This window comes from Haliaeetus albicilla, chromosome 22 (genome assembly GCF_947461875.1).
Source record: "Haliaeetus albicilla chromosome 22, bHalAlb1.1, whole genome shotgun sequence".
NCBI classification, from domain to species: Eukaryota; Metazoa; Chordata; class Aves; order Accipitriformes; family Accipitridae; genus Haliaeetus; species Haliaeetus albicilla.
Window position 1 is genome coordinate 6,297,383 of NC_091504.1, and position 18,788 is coordinate 6,316,170.

The 18,788-nt window shown below is 55.5% G+C and overlaps 2 protein-coding genes across 3 annotated transcripts; both read left to right on the forward strand.

Annotated features, from left to right (window-relative positions):
- The first annotated feature begins 980 nt into the window (after positions 1 to 980).
- CAPN1 (calpain 1) lies at positions 981 to 8,674 on the forward strand. The gene is made up of 23 exons (XM_069809403.1): positions 981 to 1,097; positions 1,340 to 1,484; positions 2,957 to 3,224; positions 3,431 to 3,500; positions 3,775 to 3,893; positions 4,194 to 4,327; positions 4,408 to 4,576; positions 4,690 to 4,773; positions 4,846 to 4,931; positions 5,011 to 5,085; positions 5,188 to 5,348; positions 5,433 to 5,611; positions 5,690 to 5,701; positions 5,822 to 6,033; positions 6,108 to 6,147; positions 6,222 to 6,287; positions 6,395 to 6,452; positions 6,566 to 6,630; positions 6,744 to 6,812; positions 6,921 to 6,999; positions 7,141 to 7,257; positions 8,058 to 8,116; positions 8,197 to 8,674. The coding sequence occupies exons 3-23, from the start codon at positions 2,958 to 2,960 to the stop codon at positions 8,221 to 8,223; spliced, it is 2,148 nt and encodes a 715-aa protein (XP_069665504.1). The 5' UTR covers positions 981 to 1,097; positions 1,340 to 1,484; position 2,957; the 3' UTR covers positions 8,224 to 8,674.
- A 658-nt stretch (positions 8,675 to 9,332) lies between these two features.
- On the forward strand, positions 9,333 to 18,287 carry POLA2 (DNA polymerase alpha 2, accessory subunit). 2 transcript variants are annotated; one of them, XR_011329257.1, is made up of 18 exons: positions 9,333 to 9,516; positions 10,613 to 10,740; positions 10,836 to 10,921; positions 11,144 to 11,198; positions 11,302 to 11,408; positions 11,497 to 11,690; positions 11,795 to 11,883; positions 12,004 to 12,159; positions 12,259 to 12,321; positions 12,423 to 12,465; positions 12,613 to 12,731; positions 13,256 to 13,294; positions 13,532 to 13,605; positions 14,652 to 14,760; positions 16,049 to 16,155; positions 16,455 to 16,531; positions 16,920 to 17,046; positions 17,286 to 17,375. XR_011329257.1 is itself a non-coding variant. In XM_069809396.1 (18 exons), exons 1-18 carry the CDS (start codon positions 9,417 to 9,419, stop codon positions 17,430 to 17,432), a joined length of 1,803 nt encoding a protein of 600 aa, XP_069665497.1. In that variant the 5' UTR covers positions 9,347 to 9,416; the 3' UTR covers positions 17,433 to 18,287. The 2 variants fall into 2 exon arrangements, 1 of the variants encoding a protein (XP_069665497.1); XM_069809396.1 differs by having other exon boundaries at positions 9,347 to 9,516; positions 16,472 to 16,531; positions 17,286 to 18,287.
- Positions 18,288 to 18,788: the final 501 nt, after the last annotated feature.

Consider the following 18,788-nt stretch of genomic DNA (forward strand, 5'->3'; position numbering starts at 1 on the left):
GCACATGCGTCTCAGACCTCTACACATGTCCCATGTGTGTCCAATTCTCTCCACACATGTCCCTGCCTTCTGCACATGCATGTCCCCACATGTTCCAGCTCTCTGCATATGTGTATCCTAGCTCTTGGTACACGTGTGCCATGTCGGTCCCACATGTGTCCCAGCTCTCTGCACATGCATGTCCCAGCTCTTGGCACATGTGTGTCCCACGTGTGTTCCAGCCCTCTACGTGTCCCCATGTGTCCCCGCTCTCTGCACCCCTGTCCCACACGTGTCCCAGCTCTCTACACATGTTCCCACCCTCTACACACACGTCCCATGTGTGTCCCAGCCCTCTGCACACACGTGTCACCACGTCCCAGCTCCCTGCACACACATCCCATGTGCGTCCCGGTTGTGCACACACATGTCTCTGCATGTCCCCCCCCTCTACACATGCATGTCCTAAGTGTGTCCAGCCCTATGCACGTGCATGTCTCCACATCCCAGCCTGCTGCACACATATCCCACATGTCTCAGTTGTGCACACGCGTGTCCCATGCGTGTCCAGCCCCTCCGCACACGCATGTGGCCTGCGGCACTGCCCAGCCCACAGCGGCATTCCCCCCTTTGCAGCCGCCAGCAGCCGTTGCAATGCGGCTAAAAACCTGCAGCCGCAGGAAGACGACGGATCCAAAAACCTCAGAAACGGCCCCGGAAACACCTCAGGGTCCCCCTGCCACCCCCAAAATCGCTCAGTTTTACCCCGTTTCCCCTCCCGTCACCCTCCGAGGGAGGAGCGGCACAGGGAGGAGTCTCGGCGGAGGCGGGCGGGGGGTTCAACCCGGCCTCGCCTTCCTGCTGAAGGAAGACTTGAGATATTTAAATATTTTGCAGTTTTCCTTATTCTACCCAAAAGCGGCGAGTTTGGGAGCGCTCCCCTCCCACAGCGAGGTACGTCCCCGTGTCCTTCCACCCCACCCCGGGGAGGTGACAGCCACCCTCCGCACCCGGGTGACAGGGCGGGAGGCGATTCCCTTCTCCTCAACTTTTGTGGCCGCTGGCGCTTACACAACTCCCCGCGCTGGTGGATTGGGGGGGGGAAACGGGGAAAATGGGTAAAACCCATTATTTTGGCCCATTTTTATTCTGTTTTCAGAGGCGGGAAGGAGCTGGGAGCTGGGAGGGGGACTCCCCCACCCCACAACCAAACCTTGTTTTAACCAGAAGTGAGGTTTTTGGGGGTTAAATCTGCCTTGGGGCGGGAATGGAGGATTTTGGGGTTGTTTTTTAATGTTTTTGCTCAAAATTGAATGGTTTTTGCTGTTTTTTCTCTTTTTCCGTGGTGTTTTCTTCCCAGCGTGACGGGAAGGGAAGCGATCGCTGGGGTGCCGTCACTGGGCCGAGCCTTTGCCCCGCGGCACCTGCCGGGGGCACCGGGTACCCGCTGCCCTCCTGGAAACGGGGTGAAAAGAGGCGATTTCTGTCCTGCCTACCCAAAAAGCGTATGTGGGGAGGGGCTTGTCACCGAGGGGTGGGGGGCAGCAAATGGCTCCTGCTTTTTCTTGGGGGGTGAGGGAGGGTGCAGGGAAAGCAGGGGGGGGGGGCTGGGGGGGAACCTCGTTAACGGGGCAACTCGTTAGCGAGAACCTCGTTAACGGGGTGGGGGAAGAGGGTCCCTAAGGCGGCGAAGCGCCCCATCAGCTAGGCCTCAGTTGTGCCCCAAAAACCTGCGTGGGGGGGGGCAGGGGGGTTTAGAGGCTCCCCCCCATCCCACAAGCCTCATTTTGGGGACAATTTGTGCTTTTTGGGGGCAGAATCCCTGGGTTTAGGGTGTCCCTGAACCGGCCCCCCCCCCAGGCCGCACTGGGCTTTGGGGTGACAGAAACCCCCGCGTTCGGCCACATTCTCAGGGGGGTCACGCTGCCAATGTCCGTGTCACCTTTCTGTCACTCCCTTAGTGGCTCTAATTAGTGCTTAATTAAGCTCCCCGATGCTTAATTAAGCTCCCCAACGCTTAATTAAACTCCCCTATGCTTAATTAAGGCCTTTAGGGGTTTAACCCGGGGCCTGGCAGCATTGCTCGGGGCTGCGCTGGCGGGGAGCGGCCCTGACACGCTGCAACTTGCAGGACCTGTTTTTGGGGCCGTTTCCCCTCGATTCGTCAGCGTTTGGGGCTGCTGGGTGCCGTAATCGTTGGCGTTTTTTTAATTACTAACAGGCCATTTCGAGGTTAAACCCAACTATTTTGGGCCCGCTCGGGTTACAGGCAGGGAGCAGCTGCTGCAGAGGGGGGGGGGGTGAGGGTGGGAGGGCTTCCCCGCCCTCTTAATTCCCACTTCTTACCCCAAAACAGCGGCAGGCTCCGTTCAGCTAAATGGCTCCAATTGTCCCCAACCCCATGCGGCCCAGGCAGGACCCCAAATTTGGGGGAGTTATGGGAGTTTTTAGCATTTTCCCCCCCAAAATAAGATCTCCGCGGGATCATAATCGGCGCTTGGGTTTAATAAAACCCAACTCGGGGGGGGGGGGGGCGGGTTTGGGGCAGAATCCCCCTTTTTCTTTCAAACTGCTGGCAGCAGGGATCCTAAAGCAGACCCCAAAATCCCCCAAATCCCCCCCAAAATCCCCAAAACGCCCAGCAGGGTCGGGGTACGCGGCTCTACAAAGCCCCATTTCCCCCCCTTTCCGTTTAAGGCCAACCCCCCGGCAAATGAAGCTGCACTAATTATTCGTCGTTAGATCCCCCGCTAACGAGAGACACCTTTAAACGCGCTCGTTATTCTCCTCCTGAATTAATTAAGGGGGGGCACAGGGTGCTCCCCGACTTCATCCTGGCGCGAGGGAGAGCGTAGCCGCCATGGCACACGGTAGCGGTGCCAACCCCAGCGGCGCTGAAAAGGAAAAGGAGGCGAACCCCCCAACTTTTAATGCTCATTTTTCCCGATTTTACTCATTTCCCGTGTTTTCTCCCCAGGATGGCAGAGGAGCCGATCGTGCCGGTGTACTGCACCGGCGTTTCGGCGCAGGTGCAACGGCAACGGGCGAAGGCGTTGGGGTTGGGTCGGCACGAGAACGCGGTGCGGTACCTGGGGCAGGACTACGGACGGTTGGTGGAGGAATGCCGGCGTTCCGGCACCCTTTTCCGCGACGAAACCTTCCCGCCGGCTCCCACTTCCCTCGGCTTCCGCGAGCTCGGCCCCGGCAGCGCCAAAACCTACGGTGTCCAGTGGAAGAGGCCGACGGTGAGCCGGGGTGTTAACGACGGGGCGCTAATTAACAGCGTTTGGAGGGGAACAGCTGGCTTGCCGTCTGGGTTTTAATTCCCTCAGCGTAATCGATGGTCGTTAGCGTGGCAAACTCCTCCTGGCGCGGTGGCATTGAGAAAAAAAAACGTAAATATCCAGATTTTGGTGATTTTGGTGACCAAACTGGGGGCGTTTCCCTGCAGGAGCTGTGTCCACGCCCGCAGTTCATCGTGGACGGAGCCACGCGCACCGATATCTGCCAGGGAGCGCTGGGTAGGGAGCACTGATGCTTTGCTTTTCCTCATTTTCTATTTTTTTGCCTCAAATCAGAGATTTTGGGGGATGGTTTCGCCAAATCGAGCCTTGTTTGCGTACCGTAGCCATTACCGCTGGTGGCGGGTTCGAACCTCTCCCCGGCAGGTTGTGAGAGAGCCTGCCCTGGCTTCCCCCTGAACAGCCATGGAGCATAAAAAAAGATAGGCAGGTGTTGAGTGACCCAAAAATTGCCTTTTTTACCCCAAAACTGAGCCGAAACTGGTGCCTGCAGGTGACTGCTGGCTGCTGGCAGCCATTGCCTCCCTCACGCTCAACGACACCATCCTTCACCGCGTGGTGCCGCACGGGCAGAGCTTCCAGCACGGCTACGCCGGCATCTTCCATTTCCAGGTGAGATGCTTAAACCACGCCCACTACCACCATTTTGGGGCTCCCTTCCACCATTTTAGGGCTCCCCTCCATCATTTTGGGGGCAAATCAGGCGCTTTCCACCACAAAATGGCTGCCGGGTTCATCTCATGCTGGTCTGCAGCCGCCACCGTTTCCCTGATGAACCATCCCCGCAGGGATGCATGCTGTGGGACCCAAAAATGGGTGTTTTCTCCCCAAAACACCTCTCCCTGGATAAAAAGGGGGAGATTATCTTTGGCCTCGCCGCCTCCTCCTCTTCCTCTTCCCTGCTCCCTTCAGATCTGGCAGTTCGGCGAGTGGCTGGACGTGGTGGTGGACGACTACCTGCCCACCAAAGACGGCAAGCTGCTCTTCGTGCACTCCGCCGAAGGCACCGAGTTCTGGAGCGCCTTACTGGAAAAAGCCTATGCCAAGTACGCCCTCACCCCTTTCCCCTTCTTCGTTTCGGGGTGAAATACCCCAAAACCGGTCAAATCTTCCTCCTGCCGCCCAGGGTGAACGGCTGCTACGAGGCGCTGTCGGGCGGCAGCACCTCGGAGGGTTTCGAGGACTTCACTGGCGGCGTGACCGAGTGGTACGACCTGCGCAAGCCTCCCGGGGATCTCTACCAGATCATCCTCAAGGCGCTGGACCGCGGCTCCCTGCTCGGCTGCTCCATTGACGTGAGGGGTCTTTTTTGGGTTAAAAAATAACATTTTGGGGGTCTTTTACCCACCATTAGAATAAGCGCGGTGTCGCAGGCCGTTAACGTGGGCGCCGTCTTGTTTCTTCACAGATAACAAGTGCCTTCGACATGGAGGCGGTGACGTTCAAGAAGCTGGTGAAGGGACATGCGTACTCAGTGACGGGGGCCAAGCAGGTGAGAGGCGACGCTGTTTTGGGGAGAAAACGACGCTTTTTGGGTCGTGGGCTCTGACAGTGCTGTTTGCAGATCAACTACCGCGGACAGTCCCTGGGCCTGATCCGTATGCGCAATCCCTGGGGAGAAGTGGAGTGGACAGGACCGTGGAGCGACAAGTGAGGACCACGAGGCTTCGTTAGCGTTAATTAACGAAGCAGCTCAGCCCCAGGGCTGAGATCCGTTTGCCACCCACAGCTCGTCCGAGTGGAACGCGGTGGAGCCATCACTGAGGCAGCAGCTGATGGTGAAGATGGAGGATGGTGAATTTTGGTAAGCGAAGAGGGACTAAAAAACCCTTTTCCCAGCCATTTTGTGCCAGGAAAAGAGGAAAAATTTCCACTCCCGACCTTCGGCGCTTTCCTCTTCCTCCAGGATGTCCTTCCGGGATTTCCTGCGGGAATTCACCCGCCTGGAGATCTGTAACCTCACCCCGGACGCTCTCCAATCCCGCAAATTCCGCAAGTGGAACACGCGGCTCTACGACGGGACGTGGCGGCGCGGCAGCACGGCCGGCGGTTGCAGGAACTACCCCGGTAGGCGCTGCCGGTGAGGAGTTTCACCTCAAAAATGTTGGTTTTGGCATCGATTTAGCCTGGTTTTGCTCTTTTTTTTTCCAGCCACTTTCTGGATAAACCCACAGTTTAAGATCCAGCTGGAGGAGGTGGATGACGACAGGGATGAGGACGGCGGGCGTGAGCCCGGCTGCAGCTTCCTGCTGGCACTGATGCAGAAGCACCGGCGCCGCGAGCGCCGCTACGGCAAGGACATGGAGACCATCGGATTCGCCGTCTACGAGGTAACGGCGTCGCCTGGCGTCGCCCGGCGTCACCCCTTGTCGCCGCGCTCCCTCACCTCTCCTCTCCTCTCCTTACAGGTTCCTCCCGAGGTGGGTACAACTCGCCGGCGGCGATAATATCACCGTTACCGTGCCGTAACGGTGAACCAGGAAAGACGGTGGGTGTTTTTGGGGTTATTGTGGGTGGTTTTTTTTACCCCGTTCCGGCAGTATGTGGGGAAATCGGGCGTCCACCTGAAGCGGGATTTCTTCCTGGCCAACGCCTCGCGCGCCCGCTCGGAGCAATTCATCAACCTGCGGGAGGTGAGCACCCGGTTCCGGCTGCCACCGGGGGAGTACATCGTGGTGCCCTCCACCTTCGAACCCAACAAGGAAGGAGATTTCGTTCTCCGCGTCTTCTCCGAGAAGAAAGCCGGCACCGAGTAAGAGACACCTCGTTAGCGCTAATGATCCCCGGCGACTCTTGAGGCCAAACTCTCCTTTATTATCTCCGCAGGGAAATGGATGACAAGATCCAGGCAACACTGCCGGATGAGGTGAGGGGGGTGGACAACCCCCTGGGGTGCTGCGGCGTCACCTTTTTACCAAAACAGCTGTTTTTTCCTCTCAGAAAGTGCTCTCCGAAAGCCAAATCGATGACAACTTCAAGCAGCTCTTCAAGCAGCTGGCGGGGGCGGTAAGGAGGGTGCCGGGACTGGCGGTGGCGGTGACGGCGGTGGTGACGGTGACACCGGCGGTTGGTGACACGGGACTGCCGGAGAACACCCTGTCTTCTCCCCACAGGACATGGAGATCAGCGTCACGGAGCTTCAGACCATCCTCAACCGGATCATCAGCAAACGTGAGCCGCCGGGTGGGATTTTGGGGGTTCACCACAAAAAAGAAAACCAACATACGATCTTCTTTAATTATCTTTTCACTCGTTAACGCAAATAACAACCGGATTCTTTGCAGATAAAGATCTCCGGACCAAAGGCTTCAGCACCGAGTCTTGCCGTAGCATGGTCAACCTCATGGATGTATCCTCCTCCACCACCACGGCAATGGGGGGAGCGTTTTTTGGGGAGGGGGGACACCCCCAGCTCCCCCCCCCGAACTGCCCCGCTTTCCTTAACCCCCTTCCACCCCGTAGAAAGACGGCAACGGGAAGCTGGGACTGGTGGAGTTCAACGTGTTGTGGAACAGAATCCGCAACTACCTGGTGGGTCGGGGTGGCGGGGGTAGCATGTTTTGGGGTGAGGTGGGGAGGTTTTGGGGGTCTCTATCCTCATGGGTGACCCCCTTTTTTGGGGGGGTGTTTGGCTTGCAGGCCATCTTCCGCAAGTTCGACCTGGACAAGTCCGGCAGCATGAGCGCCTACGAGATGCGGATGGCACTGGAAGCAGCAGGTAGCGCCCCGCCCCGGTGATTGACCCCGGGGTTCGTTAACACCGCCCAGGTTTTAACGAATTTCCCTGGCCTTCTGCCTGCCTCTTGGTGCTTTTAAGGTGGGTTGCTTGTTTGGTTTTTTGGTTTTTTCCCCTAAAAAGGCTATAAATTGAACAAAAAGCTGCACGAGCTGATCATCACCCGCTACGCGGAGCCTGACCTGGCCATCGACTTTGACAACTTCGTCTGCTGCCTCGTGCGCCTGGAGACCATGTTCCGTGAGTCACTTTTTACCCCTAAACCCCCCGGTTTTGTCCCTGGTTTTGTCCAATCCTGCCACATTTCCCACAAAATTTAACAGCAAAAATAGGAAAAAATTGATTTAAAATATTTTTTTTCCTACTTTTCACATTCAGTTCTGTGGAAAAGTTGGAAAAACCCCACAGAAGTTGAGGGGGAAGCTGGAAAAACAACAAAAAAAGCAGGATTTAAGTTGGAAAAAACCCCAGATTTTTTCTGTTAAATCCTGTTTTGCAACTTTTCCCATTAAACTCTGCTGGGGTTTTGTACTTTTTAACAGAAAAACTGTGGGCTTTCCAACTTTTCCCCTTAAAACCTGCTGGGGTTTCCAACTTTTCCCCTTAAATCCTGCTTTTTTTCTTTTTTTTTTTTTGCATTTTTTCCTGCTAAGTGCTGCAGAGTTTTCCAGTTTTTCTCTTTAACTCCTGTGGGGTTTTTCCAACTTTTCCCAGAATTTAACTTTTCCACAGAATTGAACAGGAAAAGTTGGAGAAAAACCTATAGGCTTTAACAGGAAAAGTGGTGGTGGTGGTGGGTTTCTGACTTTCCTCCTTAAATTCTAGGAGGTTTTTTTACTTTTCCCCTTAAATCCTGTTTTTCCCAACTTTTTCCCTTAAATCCTGCTCTGTTTTTCTAATTTTTCCCTTTAAATCCTGCTGGTTTTTTCCAACTTTCCCCCTTAAATCCTGCCCTGTTTTTTTCCAACGTTTCCCCTTAACTCCCGCCCCATTTTTCCCCCTTTTCCCCCTAAAAAAACCCACTGTTTCCCTTGCCGCAGGGTTTTTCCAAGCAATGGACGTGGACCAGGATGGCGTCGTCACCTTTGACTTGCTGCAGGTACCCATGGGTGCTGCGTGGGGCTGACGCCGCCCCGACACCCCCCGACACCCCCCGACACCCTCCTCCTCCTCCCACAGTGGCTACAGCTCACCATGTTCGCCTGACCAGACCTCCCAACCCTCCGAGTGCCTTCGTGGGAGAACCGTGCCGGTTTTTCCCTTTTTTTTTGGCTTTTTTTCAGCATAAAGGGGGAGCGGGAGGGGGTGAAGGTGTTGCAGCCACCCCCAACCGGGACATGGGGCTCCCCTCATGCTTTGCCAAAGAAACGCCCCTCTCCTCGCCTCTCGCACGTGGCTCTTTTGGGGGGAATTCTTACGTTTTTTGTGCCTTTTCCTACTGAAGGAGCCTGGGGCGGGGGGGTGATGCCGGGTCTCAGCCGATTTCCGCCCCCCCCCACGACGCGGCTGCCATCGCCTCTTGCTTCCGCGCTCTTTCCCAGCGCCTCAGTCAGGGATCTTCTGCCTACCGGGTGCCATAATAGTGGTTTTTTTATTGTGTAAATTAAAAATAAAGACAAAAAAAACCAAAAACCCAAGAAACATTATTAATATCAAAGCTCTTTTCCTGCTGGTCCTTTCTCCCCCCTCCAGCTTTGCCTCAGGGCGAATCCCACCAGCCCCCCTCGACCCACCAGGTGCTGAGGAGCGCTGCCACTTGACGCAATGCCTTTATCTCTCAGGTGCAAAAAAAACATAGCTAATGTATGTTTAGGGCTTATATATAGGGTTTTATATATATATATACACATATATATATATATATATTTTGGGGTGAGGAGGTGTGAGGGGTCCTGCAGGGGTCCTGGGGCCAGAGCTGCCTTGGCTGGGGTGAGTCCTGTCAGGGACCCGAGTGGATCCTGTCAGGGATTGAGGTGGATCCTGTGAGGGATCAGGGTGAGTCCTGTCAGAGACCTGAGTGGATCCTGTGAGGGATCGGGGTGAGTCGCCGACCGGGGCGGTCTGCCTGGAGCGGGGACGACCCCTCCTCCGGGGTGGGGTCTGGGTCGGTCCCCGTGAGGCGCCGCTTCCCCCCTCAGCGCTGTGAGGAAACCCCGGGAGGGCGGGAAAATTCCCGCCTTTTCCCTCCACCGCGGCACGGGGTGGGGCGGTGGAGGGGGGTGCCGGCCACGCCCCCTCCCCGCCCATCCCTTTCCCGTTGGCTTATTGACCCTCGACATCTGCATAGCGCCGCCTCTTTCCCCGCGCTCTTTCCTTATAAGGCGCGGTCCCACCCACTTCCCTCCCCGCTGCCGTTAAGCGCGGCGGTGTCGCGCTCGGGCGGGCTTTTCGCCGCCGAGATGGCGGAGCCGGCGCCGGAGCCGGTGTCGGCCGAGGCGGTGCTGCGGGAGCTGGGGCTCTTCGAGCTGCGCTGCCAGGGGGAGGACGTGCCCGCCAGGCGTGAGGGAACCGGCGAATTGGGGGGGGGCACGGCCTGGGGGTGCTAGTGGGTGTTGGGGGGGGAAAGAGGGGGGGGGCTGGGGGTGTCAGGGGGGTGGTTTGAGGGGGTTTGGGGTGAGCTGGGGGGTATTGGGGAGGTCTGGGGGTGTCAGGGGGGGTGTGTGAGGCGGTTTTGGGTGAGCTGGGGGAGTATTAGGGGGCCTGGGGGTGTCAGAAGGGTTGTTTGAGGGGAGTTTGGGTGGTCTAGGGGTACTGGGGGGGCTGGGGGGTGTCAGGGGGTGGTTCGAGGGGGGGTTTGGGTGTTCTGGGGGTGTCATGGGGGTGGTTCGAGGGGGGTTTGGGTATTCTGGGGGTGTCATGGGGGTGGTTCGAGGGGGGTTTGGGTGTTCTGGGGGTGTCAGAAGGGTTGTTTGAGGGGAGTTTGGGTGGGCTGGGGGTATTGGGGGGGCTGGGGGGTGTCGGGGGGGCAGTTTGAGGGGGGTTTGGGTGTTCTGGGGGTGTTGGGGGTGTGTTTGTGGGGTGTTGGGTGTTCTGGGGGTATCAGGAGGGTTGTTTGAGGGGAGTTTTGGGTGATCTGGGGGTGTCAGGTGAGGAGTTTGGGGGTGCCAAGGAAGGGGTTCGAGGGGTGTCAGGTGCATTGGGGGTGTTAGTGAAGGTGTTTGGGGGGAGCTGGGGGTGTCAGGGGAGGTTTTGGGTGGTTTGGGGGTGTCAGGAGAGATGTGTCTGTGGGTTAGGGTGATTTGGGGGTGTCAGGGTTGTTTGAGGGAGGGGGTTTGGGGTAACTTGGGGGTGTCAGGGGAAGTGTTTGAGGGGGTTTCAGGTAGTTTTGGGGTGTCAGGGGAGGTGTTGGGGGTAGTAGGGGAGTGTTTGGGGGTGTCAGGTGGTTTGGGGGTCATGGGGGGGTGTTATGGGGGTCAGGACTTCGGGAGCTGCCTGATTTTGGGGGGTACAAGGTGAGCTGGGTTTTTCGAGGCTCTAGAGCAGGAGAAGGGGAGGAGGAAGGTGTGTGGGGGATGGCGGGAGGCCCACCGGTGGGTTTTGGGGTGCACTGGGCAGGGGGGGTCCCCCAACCCCATTAACCCCTCCCTCCCCACAGTGGTGGAGTTGTGCCTGACCCACGAGCTGGACCCGGAGGCGTTGGCCAACGAGCTGTTGGCCTTCGTCACCAGCAAGAACCTCGGCACCCAGCTCTCCACCGATGGCCTCGACGCATTCGAACACGAGGTGGGGGGGTCCCCTGATATCCCCCCCTCACCCCCAAACCCCCAAGAAAAGAAGGGGACACACACTCACCCTTCCTCCTCTTCTTCCTCCTCCAGGTCCTCACTAAGCGGAGTAGCAGGTACCACCAGAAAAGGGACAACCGCTACAGTGGTCTCCACGACATCTACTCCCTCCAGGAGCTGTATCCTGCGGGTTTTGGGGCGATTATTAAAAAAAATGGGGTATTAGTGTCCCGCGTGGGGTGCATCCTGCTAACCCTCCCTCAGTGGAACACGTTTGGCCCGTTCTCTGGAAACGAGGCCTCATTAGCACCGGTTAATGGGAGAAATTCATGGCTTAGGGGAGTGCTGGTGGGTGTCCCCCCAAAAATAAGGGTCTTGGGTGCTCCTTAACGAGCCGGCAGCCTTGACGAGGAAGAAGATGATGAGCTGCTGGACACCTACACCACGCCGTCCAAGGTGCACGCCAACACCTCAACCAAAACCTACCCCCAAATTAATCATTTTCTGCCTCGAAACCCCTTCACCCCAAAAACATCCCCCCCCCCTTTTTTTTTTACAGGGTTCCCAAAAACGCAGCAATTCCACCCCGGAAAACCCCCGGCCCAAGCGGACCCTCGCCTCCCGCAGCCCCTACGCGCTTTTTTCTCCCAATACCTTCTCCCCGAGGTAAACCATTGCGCCGGGACCGGCGCCAGCGCTCGGCGGTGGTGCCGTTGCCAGTTGACACCGTCACCCCGCCTTTTTGTCTCCACAGCGTCACCCCCTCCCAAAAATACACGGCGCGCAGCAACCGCGGCGAGGTGGTGGTCTCGTTCGGCTCTGTCCAGGGTCCTTCCTGGAGCGGTCGGGGCGGCCGCAGTTGCACCCCAAAACTTTTCGGTTCCCTGGAAGAAAATCTGACAAAAAGCTACAAATACATGTTCCAGAAAGCGCTCGACGTCCGGGAAGGTGACGCCACGACCCTGGGCGGGGATCCCCCCCTCTATTTGGTGGTAACCCCGTTTTTGGGGAGACGTTTTGGGGTACGGATAACGCCTGTGCTTCCTCCATAGTGCTGTCTTGGAGGATCGAGGAGCTCGGTGATGTCTTGAAGAGCCACCATCACCTGGAGGGCTTTGCCTCGGTGTTGCTCCCGGCGCAGGTGAACCCCTTGCCCCAACACCCACTTTTGGGGGGAACCTCTTGGTATTTTGGGGCAAAAACTGACTGGGTTGGTGGGGTTTTTTTTGTTTGGTTTTTTTTTTTTGCCATTCTCCCACAGGAACCGGTGACGGTACTGGGTCAGATCGGCTGCGACAGCAACGGGAAGCTCAACGCCAAATCGGTGGTGCTGGAAGGTGACCGGGAACACTCCTCGGGCAGACAAGTCCCCCTCGACCTCTCGGAGCTGAAGGAATATTCCCTCTTTCCCGGTCAGGTGCGGTTGCGGTGATTTTTGGGGTGCGGGATGGGGGGAGCACCCCAACCTTCCTCACCCAGATTTTGAGCCTGATGCCATTTTCCCACCCACCTTCAGATCGTGGCACTGGAGGGGACCAACACCACCGGGAGGAAGATGGTGGCTTCGAAGCTCTACGAGGTGACGGCACGGCGCTGCCGGCATCCCAAGAACGGGTCTGGGAGCTGGTTTGGGGGTGAAAAAAGGAAGATTTTGAGGCAGTGTTTGTGGTTTATCTGCAGGGGGTGCCCCTTCCCTTCCACACGCCGCCAGAGCCAGCCCCAGGTGAGCCCCGACGCTTCCCCTGCCGGCGGCCGCTGCGGTTTAAAGCCGAGATGTGTTAAACCTTCCCCACCGGACCAGGGAACGGTTTTGGGGTGTCCCTAAAACCCCCCTTTTTGTCCCCAAAACCTCCTTCTTTTGTCCCCGCAGAGCAGAGGATGGTGCTGGTGGCCTGCGGACCCTACACCACCTCTGACAGCATCGCCTACGACCCACTTGCCGACCTCGTCGAGGTGATCGTCCGCGACCGCCCCGACGTCTGCGTCCTGGTGAGGGGCTGCGGCAGGGACAGGGTCCCCCCGATCTTGGGGTGGGGGGGCTTGGGGGACCCTGATTTTATTAATCAATTATTTATATTAATTGAAGCGATGATATATTATAAAACAAGAGGCCGCAGCGTCAAAACACGTTTGAGGTTTCGAAACCTTGAAAATCAGCATAAAAATGCTGCTGAGGAGAGAGGCGGCTCGGGCATGATCCCAAAACATCCGTTTTTCACTCTAAAGTGACAAAAAAGCCCTGTTAAGAGCAAATTGTGGTCTTTGAGCATCCCCAGCAGTCAAAGTCTCCCTTCCTGCTCCAAAAGGACCTGCTGCTTTTATCAGTCTCCGTTTTGGGCTCCATTTGGCCTGGGTTGCAGGATAAAATCTGAGCTTCATTAACAAGAAGTATTACCAAAAATACCTTTTTCTGGGCAGTTTAATGTGTTTAACTTGGCTCTTGGGGCCGGCGACATGCACGGGGCTGTCCCTGCTTGTGGTTTTCTCTGATTTTTTTCACTGTTTCTTCACAGTTTGGGCCATTCCTGGATGCCAAGCATGAGCAAGTGGAGGTGAGGGAGAACTGGGGGGCCCTGGGGTCCCCCCATTTGTTTCATCCCTCAGTGGGGGGGCTGATTTTCCCCCAAGCTCCTACATCCGTGTGGATTTTGGGTTGATTGATCCATGGTGCTGGACTCTGGAAGGGCGAAGAAACTGGGGAAGGTGGTGGGGGTGTCCCAGCGTCCTCACCCTGCACCCCAAAAGAAGGGGGAATTGTGCAAATCCCATTTTTTCCCCTCAATTCCTAGAACTGCCAGCTCCTGGGGTCCTTCGCTGAGGTCTTCAAGCTCTGCCTGAAGACGATAATCGAAGGCACAAGAAGGTAGGGATGGTAACTGCGTGAAATTATTAGTTTCCACAGGTAGTTTTTGCTTAAAAACTCCTTTTTCTGCACCAAACAGGCTCTGGATGGGGGAGGTTTCCACCAATTCCATGAGGGAGAAGGGTGGCAGAGGGGGGAAAATCATTTGATTTGGGTCAAAAGCTTCGTAACAGGCTCTGAAATGGATTTGAGTTGTGTTTGCCTGCTGTGAGATGTGTTTATAGCTGGATCCTGGCTTCTCTCCTCCACAAAAAAAACAAGGAAAAAGGAACCGGGAACGGTTGGCGGCACTTTTTTTTTCCCCTCCCCGGTGTCATCCCGGGGCCGGTTGACGGCGCTTCGCCCTTCCCGGCGGTGCGAGGGACGGCATGAACAAAGAACAAGTGAGGGGGGTTTTTTGGTTTTTTTGTGTGTTTTTTTGGGGGTGGTTTTTCTTGGTTTTTTTCCTTCCTGCCGGGCGCTGCCAGCCTTTTTCATCCGCTGTCAGACTCCGGCAGGGACAGGGACGCGCCACTCTTGTCCCTCTCACCATCAACAACCCCGCCTGACGCCGGGTGACCTGCGTCGAGGAGTGGGGGGACACCCCAAAACACCTCTTCACACCCCTCCAGCATCTCTCCGCCCACGGCCTCCACCTCGGGGTGTATTCAGACCCTTTCCTTTATGATTGTTGTTTAAATTAACTAAAAAGTCTGGTTTTAAGCTTTTTTAATGCTTCTTTGGTTAGGTGAGGTCCCTGCCCAACAGGGGAAGGCTGTATTCACAGCCTGATTGTTCCCAGGGGCTTCGATCCCAGAAAAACCTCACCTTCTTGCAGCCCTTTCCCCTCCTGCGGGGTGAAACACCTCTCCTGCAAAAGCTGAGTAGGTTTTTGGGGCGATTTCAGCAGATTTTGGGTCCTCTCGCTGCCAGAATGCCCCAAAACCAGCTATTTTTGAAGGTGTCTAGCTGTCATTTCTACATGAAACGCTGTTTCCAGGTGTTAATGTTCCTCGGTCCTGCCTGTTAATTAATCGCCTGGGTTTTTTTCCCTCTTTTTCTGACAGTGCCGGCTCTCAGCTCGTCTTCGTCCCCTCGCTGCGCGACGTCCACCACGACTACATCTACCCGCAGCCGCCGTTCTTCTACCCTGAGCTGCCGAAGGACGACAAACCGGTAACGAACCCCCCGCCCCATTCAGCAATTCCGCTTTTTGGTTTGGTTTTTTTTTTACCCCAAAGAAGCCGAATAATGTTGAATTTCCAGGAAAATCCCACCTGTCCTTACAAAAACAAGTTGCCTAGGTTTGAGGTGCAATCTCCCTGGGTTTTTTTCTGGCATCTTTTTCCATCCGGCAGCAGTTTCTTGCCAAAAAATGTCCCCTTTGGGAGCAAATACCAGGAAAGCTGTGACTTCCTGGGGGAGAAGGGATTTGGGAGCGGAAATCCGGTGGTCCTCACGCCTCGCTTGTGAGGTCATGGTGTTCCCCAAGATGCTTAACGAGCAAACGGGGAATTAAATAAACACAGCGAGACGGTGCCAGCACTGGGAAACCCGCAGCAGTCATGCTGGTGCCATGCAGAGCTCCTTCTTGGCTCTCGCCGTGATCTTAGGCCTCTCCCAGCCTTTTTTGGGTTAAAATTCCCTAATTTAACTCCTTTTTTTTCCTAGGGAGCAGCTTCTGATGCTCCTGGTAGAAAGTCCAGCACAGCTGCAGCCGTTTTTGGGGTGCATTTTGGCTGTTTAAGGAAAGCTTAGCATGATTGTGGCACTTTAGGGCTGGTTTAGGGGTGTTTTAGGACTGGTTTAGGAGCGTTTAAGGAAAGCTTAGCGTGATTGCAGCATTTTAAGGCAGATTTGGGGTATTTTGGGGGTGAGTTTGGGGTGTTTTAGGACTGGTTTAGGGGCATTTAAGGAAAGCCCAGCATGACTGCAATGTTTTAGGGCAGGTTTGGGACAGTTTAGGGCAGATTTAGGGTATTTAAGGAAAGCCTAATGTGACTGCAGCATTTTGGGGTGGGTTTGGGGCATTTCAGTTAAGTTTAGCATGACTGGGACATTTTGGGGTGGGTTTTGGGGGTGTTTAAGGAAAGCTTAGCATGATTGTGATGTTTTAGGGCAGGTTTGGGGAGGTTTAGGGCAGATTTAGGGTATCTGAGGAAAGACCAGTGTGACTGGAGCATTTTGGGGCAAGTTTAGGGTATTTTTGGGGGTGGGTTTGCGGTGTTTTAGGACTGGCTTAGGAGCATTTAAAGAAAGCTCGGCATAATTGTGACATTTTTAGGGCAAGTCTGGGGCAGTTTAGGGCAGAACTGGGGTATTTGAGGTAAGCCCAGTGGGACTGCAGCATTTTGGGGCAGGTTTGGGGGCATTTAAGGAAAGCTGAGCATGTTGGGGGTGTTTTCGGGTCTGTTTTGCACTGGCAACAGCGGGGTTGGTGTCACCCTCTCCCTCCCCCGGGCAGCGTGTGCACTTCGTGTCGGACCCCTGCACCCTGGACATCGACGGCGTCGTTTTTGGCCTGACCTCCACCGATCTGCTCTTCCACATGGGTGCCGAGGAGATCAGCAGGTGGGTGCTGGCAGGAAGCCGGGAATTCAGGAAAGCGTCGGAGCGGGGATCTCCCATCGGCGGCCAGATCCAGCCTCAAATTTGCGGGATCTTGGCAGGAAGCCTTGTCCGGGACTGTTGCCTCTTGGTTGTCTCCTCCGGCGGTTTGTTTCTCTCCCGGCGCATGTGGTGGGGAAACAGAGCTGCCCCCATCCCTCAGTGCCTGGCAGAGGGGTTGTTAATTAGGCAGCGTGCCTAATTAATCAGCACAGCCTGCGAGCTTTTTTTCTTTTTCCTTCCTTTTCTTAACCGTTTTACAGCTCGTTTTCTCTCGCAGCTCATCCGGAATCTCGGACAGGTTCACGCGAATCCTCAAGCACATCCTGACGCAGAGGAGGTGAGGACTTCGTACAAACACCCGGTCGAACCCAGAAAGGGCTTTTTTGTGGCCAAACGAGGGAAATCCTGTACTGGTCTCACCATCTTCCCTTTTAAAGCCTTTTTTTTTTTTTTAACCTAAAAAAATGTCCTTTTTGGGTTTTGTAACCCTTTAAGAACAGGATTTGGAGGGTTTTAGCACTCTAAGTCCTCCGGATGGGTGTGTGTCAGCCTTCCTGATAGCTGCCCTCAGAGACAGCAGATATCTGGGGACAGCCAAAAGCAGCAGAAAAAAACTCTTTCTAAGCCAAAATTATCTGCTGGTTGCATCCAAGCCTTGTTGCTACAGGCGAAGGCGGGTGTTCCCGGCTGCAGTAACCTTTTTTTTTTTTCCCCTGTGCTGGCAGTTACTATCCGCTGTACCCCCCCTCAGAGGAGCTCAACATTGACTATGAGACCTTCTACAGCTATGCCTCGTTACCCGTCACACCGGATGTCCTCATCACCCCGTCAGAGCTGCGGTACTTCGTTAAGGTCAGTCGGCGTGCACGCCTGCCAAAATACCCCCCAAAACCCACTGTATTTTGACAAATTTGCACAAAACCTGGTGTACAGCACGACTAAAGCACAGCCTCGTGCGGGGCAGTGTAGCTGGCAGGTCACACGGCGTCACGGCGGCAGCTGTAGGCGGGCGGCTGTCGGCGTCCATGTTGGCTGTAACCGGGGGGCTGTCGGTGTCCGGATCTGTGACTGTCGCTCTCGTCTTCCCGCAGGATGTGCTGGGCTGCGTCTGCATCAATCCCGGCCGGCTGACGAAGGGGCAGGTCGGGGGTACCTACGCCCGCCTGTACATACAGCGGGAGGATGCCACAGGCGAGCGGAAGAGCCCGTGCGTTGCCGCTCAAGTTGTTAAAATCTAAATCGTCGGGACAGAGACTTATTTTTTCTGACCCTTCTTCCACCTGCGACTTAATTCCTTCCTGGAAACAAACGGATGTTAAAATACACTTTGAATTTTGGTTAAAACCCACCCAAAACGCTTGTGTTTGTCCCTGTGCCCGAAGCTGCCTTCGCCTGACCCCCTTTCACAAGATGCCGACTTTGCACCGTGCCCCGGTTCCTCCTGGAGCCACCCGGCCGAGGTGGGAATCTGCTCTGTGGATGGGGGCGGAGACTCCATCCTAATAATTGCTAATTAATTGATTAATGCTAAGCACAAGGCAGCAGGAAGCTGGGTTTTGTAGTGGGTTTTTTTTTTTTGCAGGTGTGGTTTCAGACGTGCTGGATTAACAGCGATGCGGGCGCAGGGTGATTTGGGGTCACTCGTTAGCTGGAGCGGGAGGACGCAGACTCCCTGTGTCTTCCTCTCCTGCTCGTTAAGTAAACGAAGATAATCCTCCAGCTGGATTTACCCACAGAAAAGGGGAAATCCTGGTGTGGAAAGGGGAATCTCGGCACACGGTGGGGCCGAAATCCTCCTCTGCCGAGGTACCGGTGTCCTGAATTCACCTCCTGGGTGACATCGTTTGGGATGAGCTTCCTCATTATGGGACTCTGAGTTTAATTAGTCCAAGAGCAATTAATTTACAGGTGCCCAGGGGGGGCTGCACCACTGCTTCACCAGTTTCGGTGAAGGATGCCGCAGCTCCTGGCTTGGCTCCGGGCAAAATACCAACGTCGGGTTTGGGTTTGAAACATTTTCCCCCACTTTTTGCCTCAAATTTGCGGCGAGGAAGCTGGAAAAATTAATTAAAATCCCTCCCTGCTCCACTCGGTTCCGGCTCTCCTGGTGTTCATTCCGCTCCAAGGCCGGGCACGGGGAAAGGAAGGTGGAAAAAGGAGGGGGTTTTGCTGGAAAAAAAGGTAAATCTGATGTGAAGAAAGGGAATGAGTTTCGTAACTCCCCGCCGTGGGGTAGTTACAGGCGTCGGGAGGCTGGAAAATTATGTTGGTTGGTGCTGAGCCGGTGCGTGGCTCCCTTCGTTAATTTTCCACTTAATTACCTGACTGGCCTTATTACAGACTCTACGTAAAAGCAGCATGTTTATCTTCTCTCACCCTTTAAATCCCATGTGGGTGTGAGGGCATATTTAGGGTAAAAAAGGGGGAAAACAGGGTCTGGGGAGGGAGATCCCCTCACAATTTTTGCGTAAGTCTGGCTGGCCAGGATTTGCCCGAAAAGCTCTGGTTTCTCCCCAACTATCAGTGCAAAGCAGCTGGGCAGTGTCGTCGTCGTCTTCTCCAACTGTCACATCTCAGTCTCAGTTCCTCCTCTG

What these genes read in the sequence shown, in the direction of transcription:
- POLA2 (XM_069809396.1), top strand. Translation starts at nt 9,417, where the DNA reads ATGGCGGAGCCGGCGCCGGAGCCGGTGTCGGCCGAGGCGGTGCTGCGG. An exon ending in GCCGCCAGAGCCAGCCCCAG is followed by an intron (nt 12,466 to 12,612) that starts GTGAGCCCCGAC and finishes TTGTCCCCGCAG; the next exon opens with AGCAGAGGATGGTGCTGGTG. An exon ending in TGCCGAAGGACGACAAACCG is followed by an intron (nt 14,761 to 16,048) that starts GTAACGAACCCC and finishes TCCCCCGGGCAG; the next exon opens with CGTGTGCACTTCGTGTCGGA.
- CAPN1 (XM_069809403.1), top strand. Translation starts at nt 2,958, where the DNA reads ATGGCAGAGGAGCCGATCGTGCCGGTGTACTGCACCGGCGTTTCGGCG. An exon ending in CTGGAAAAAGCCTATGCCAA is followed by an intron (nt 4,328 to 4,407) that starts GTACGCCCTCAC and finishes CCTGCCGCCCAG; the next exon opens with GGTGAACGGCTGCTACGAGG. An exon ending in ACAGGACCGTGGAGCGACAA is followed by an intron (nt 4,932 to 5,010) that starts GTGAGGACCACG and finishes TGCCACCCACAG; the next exon opens with CTCGTCCGAGTGGAACGCGG.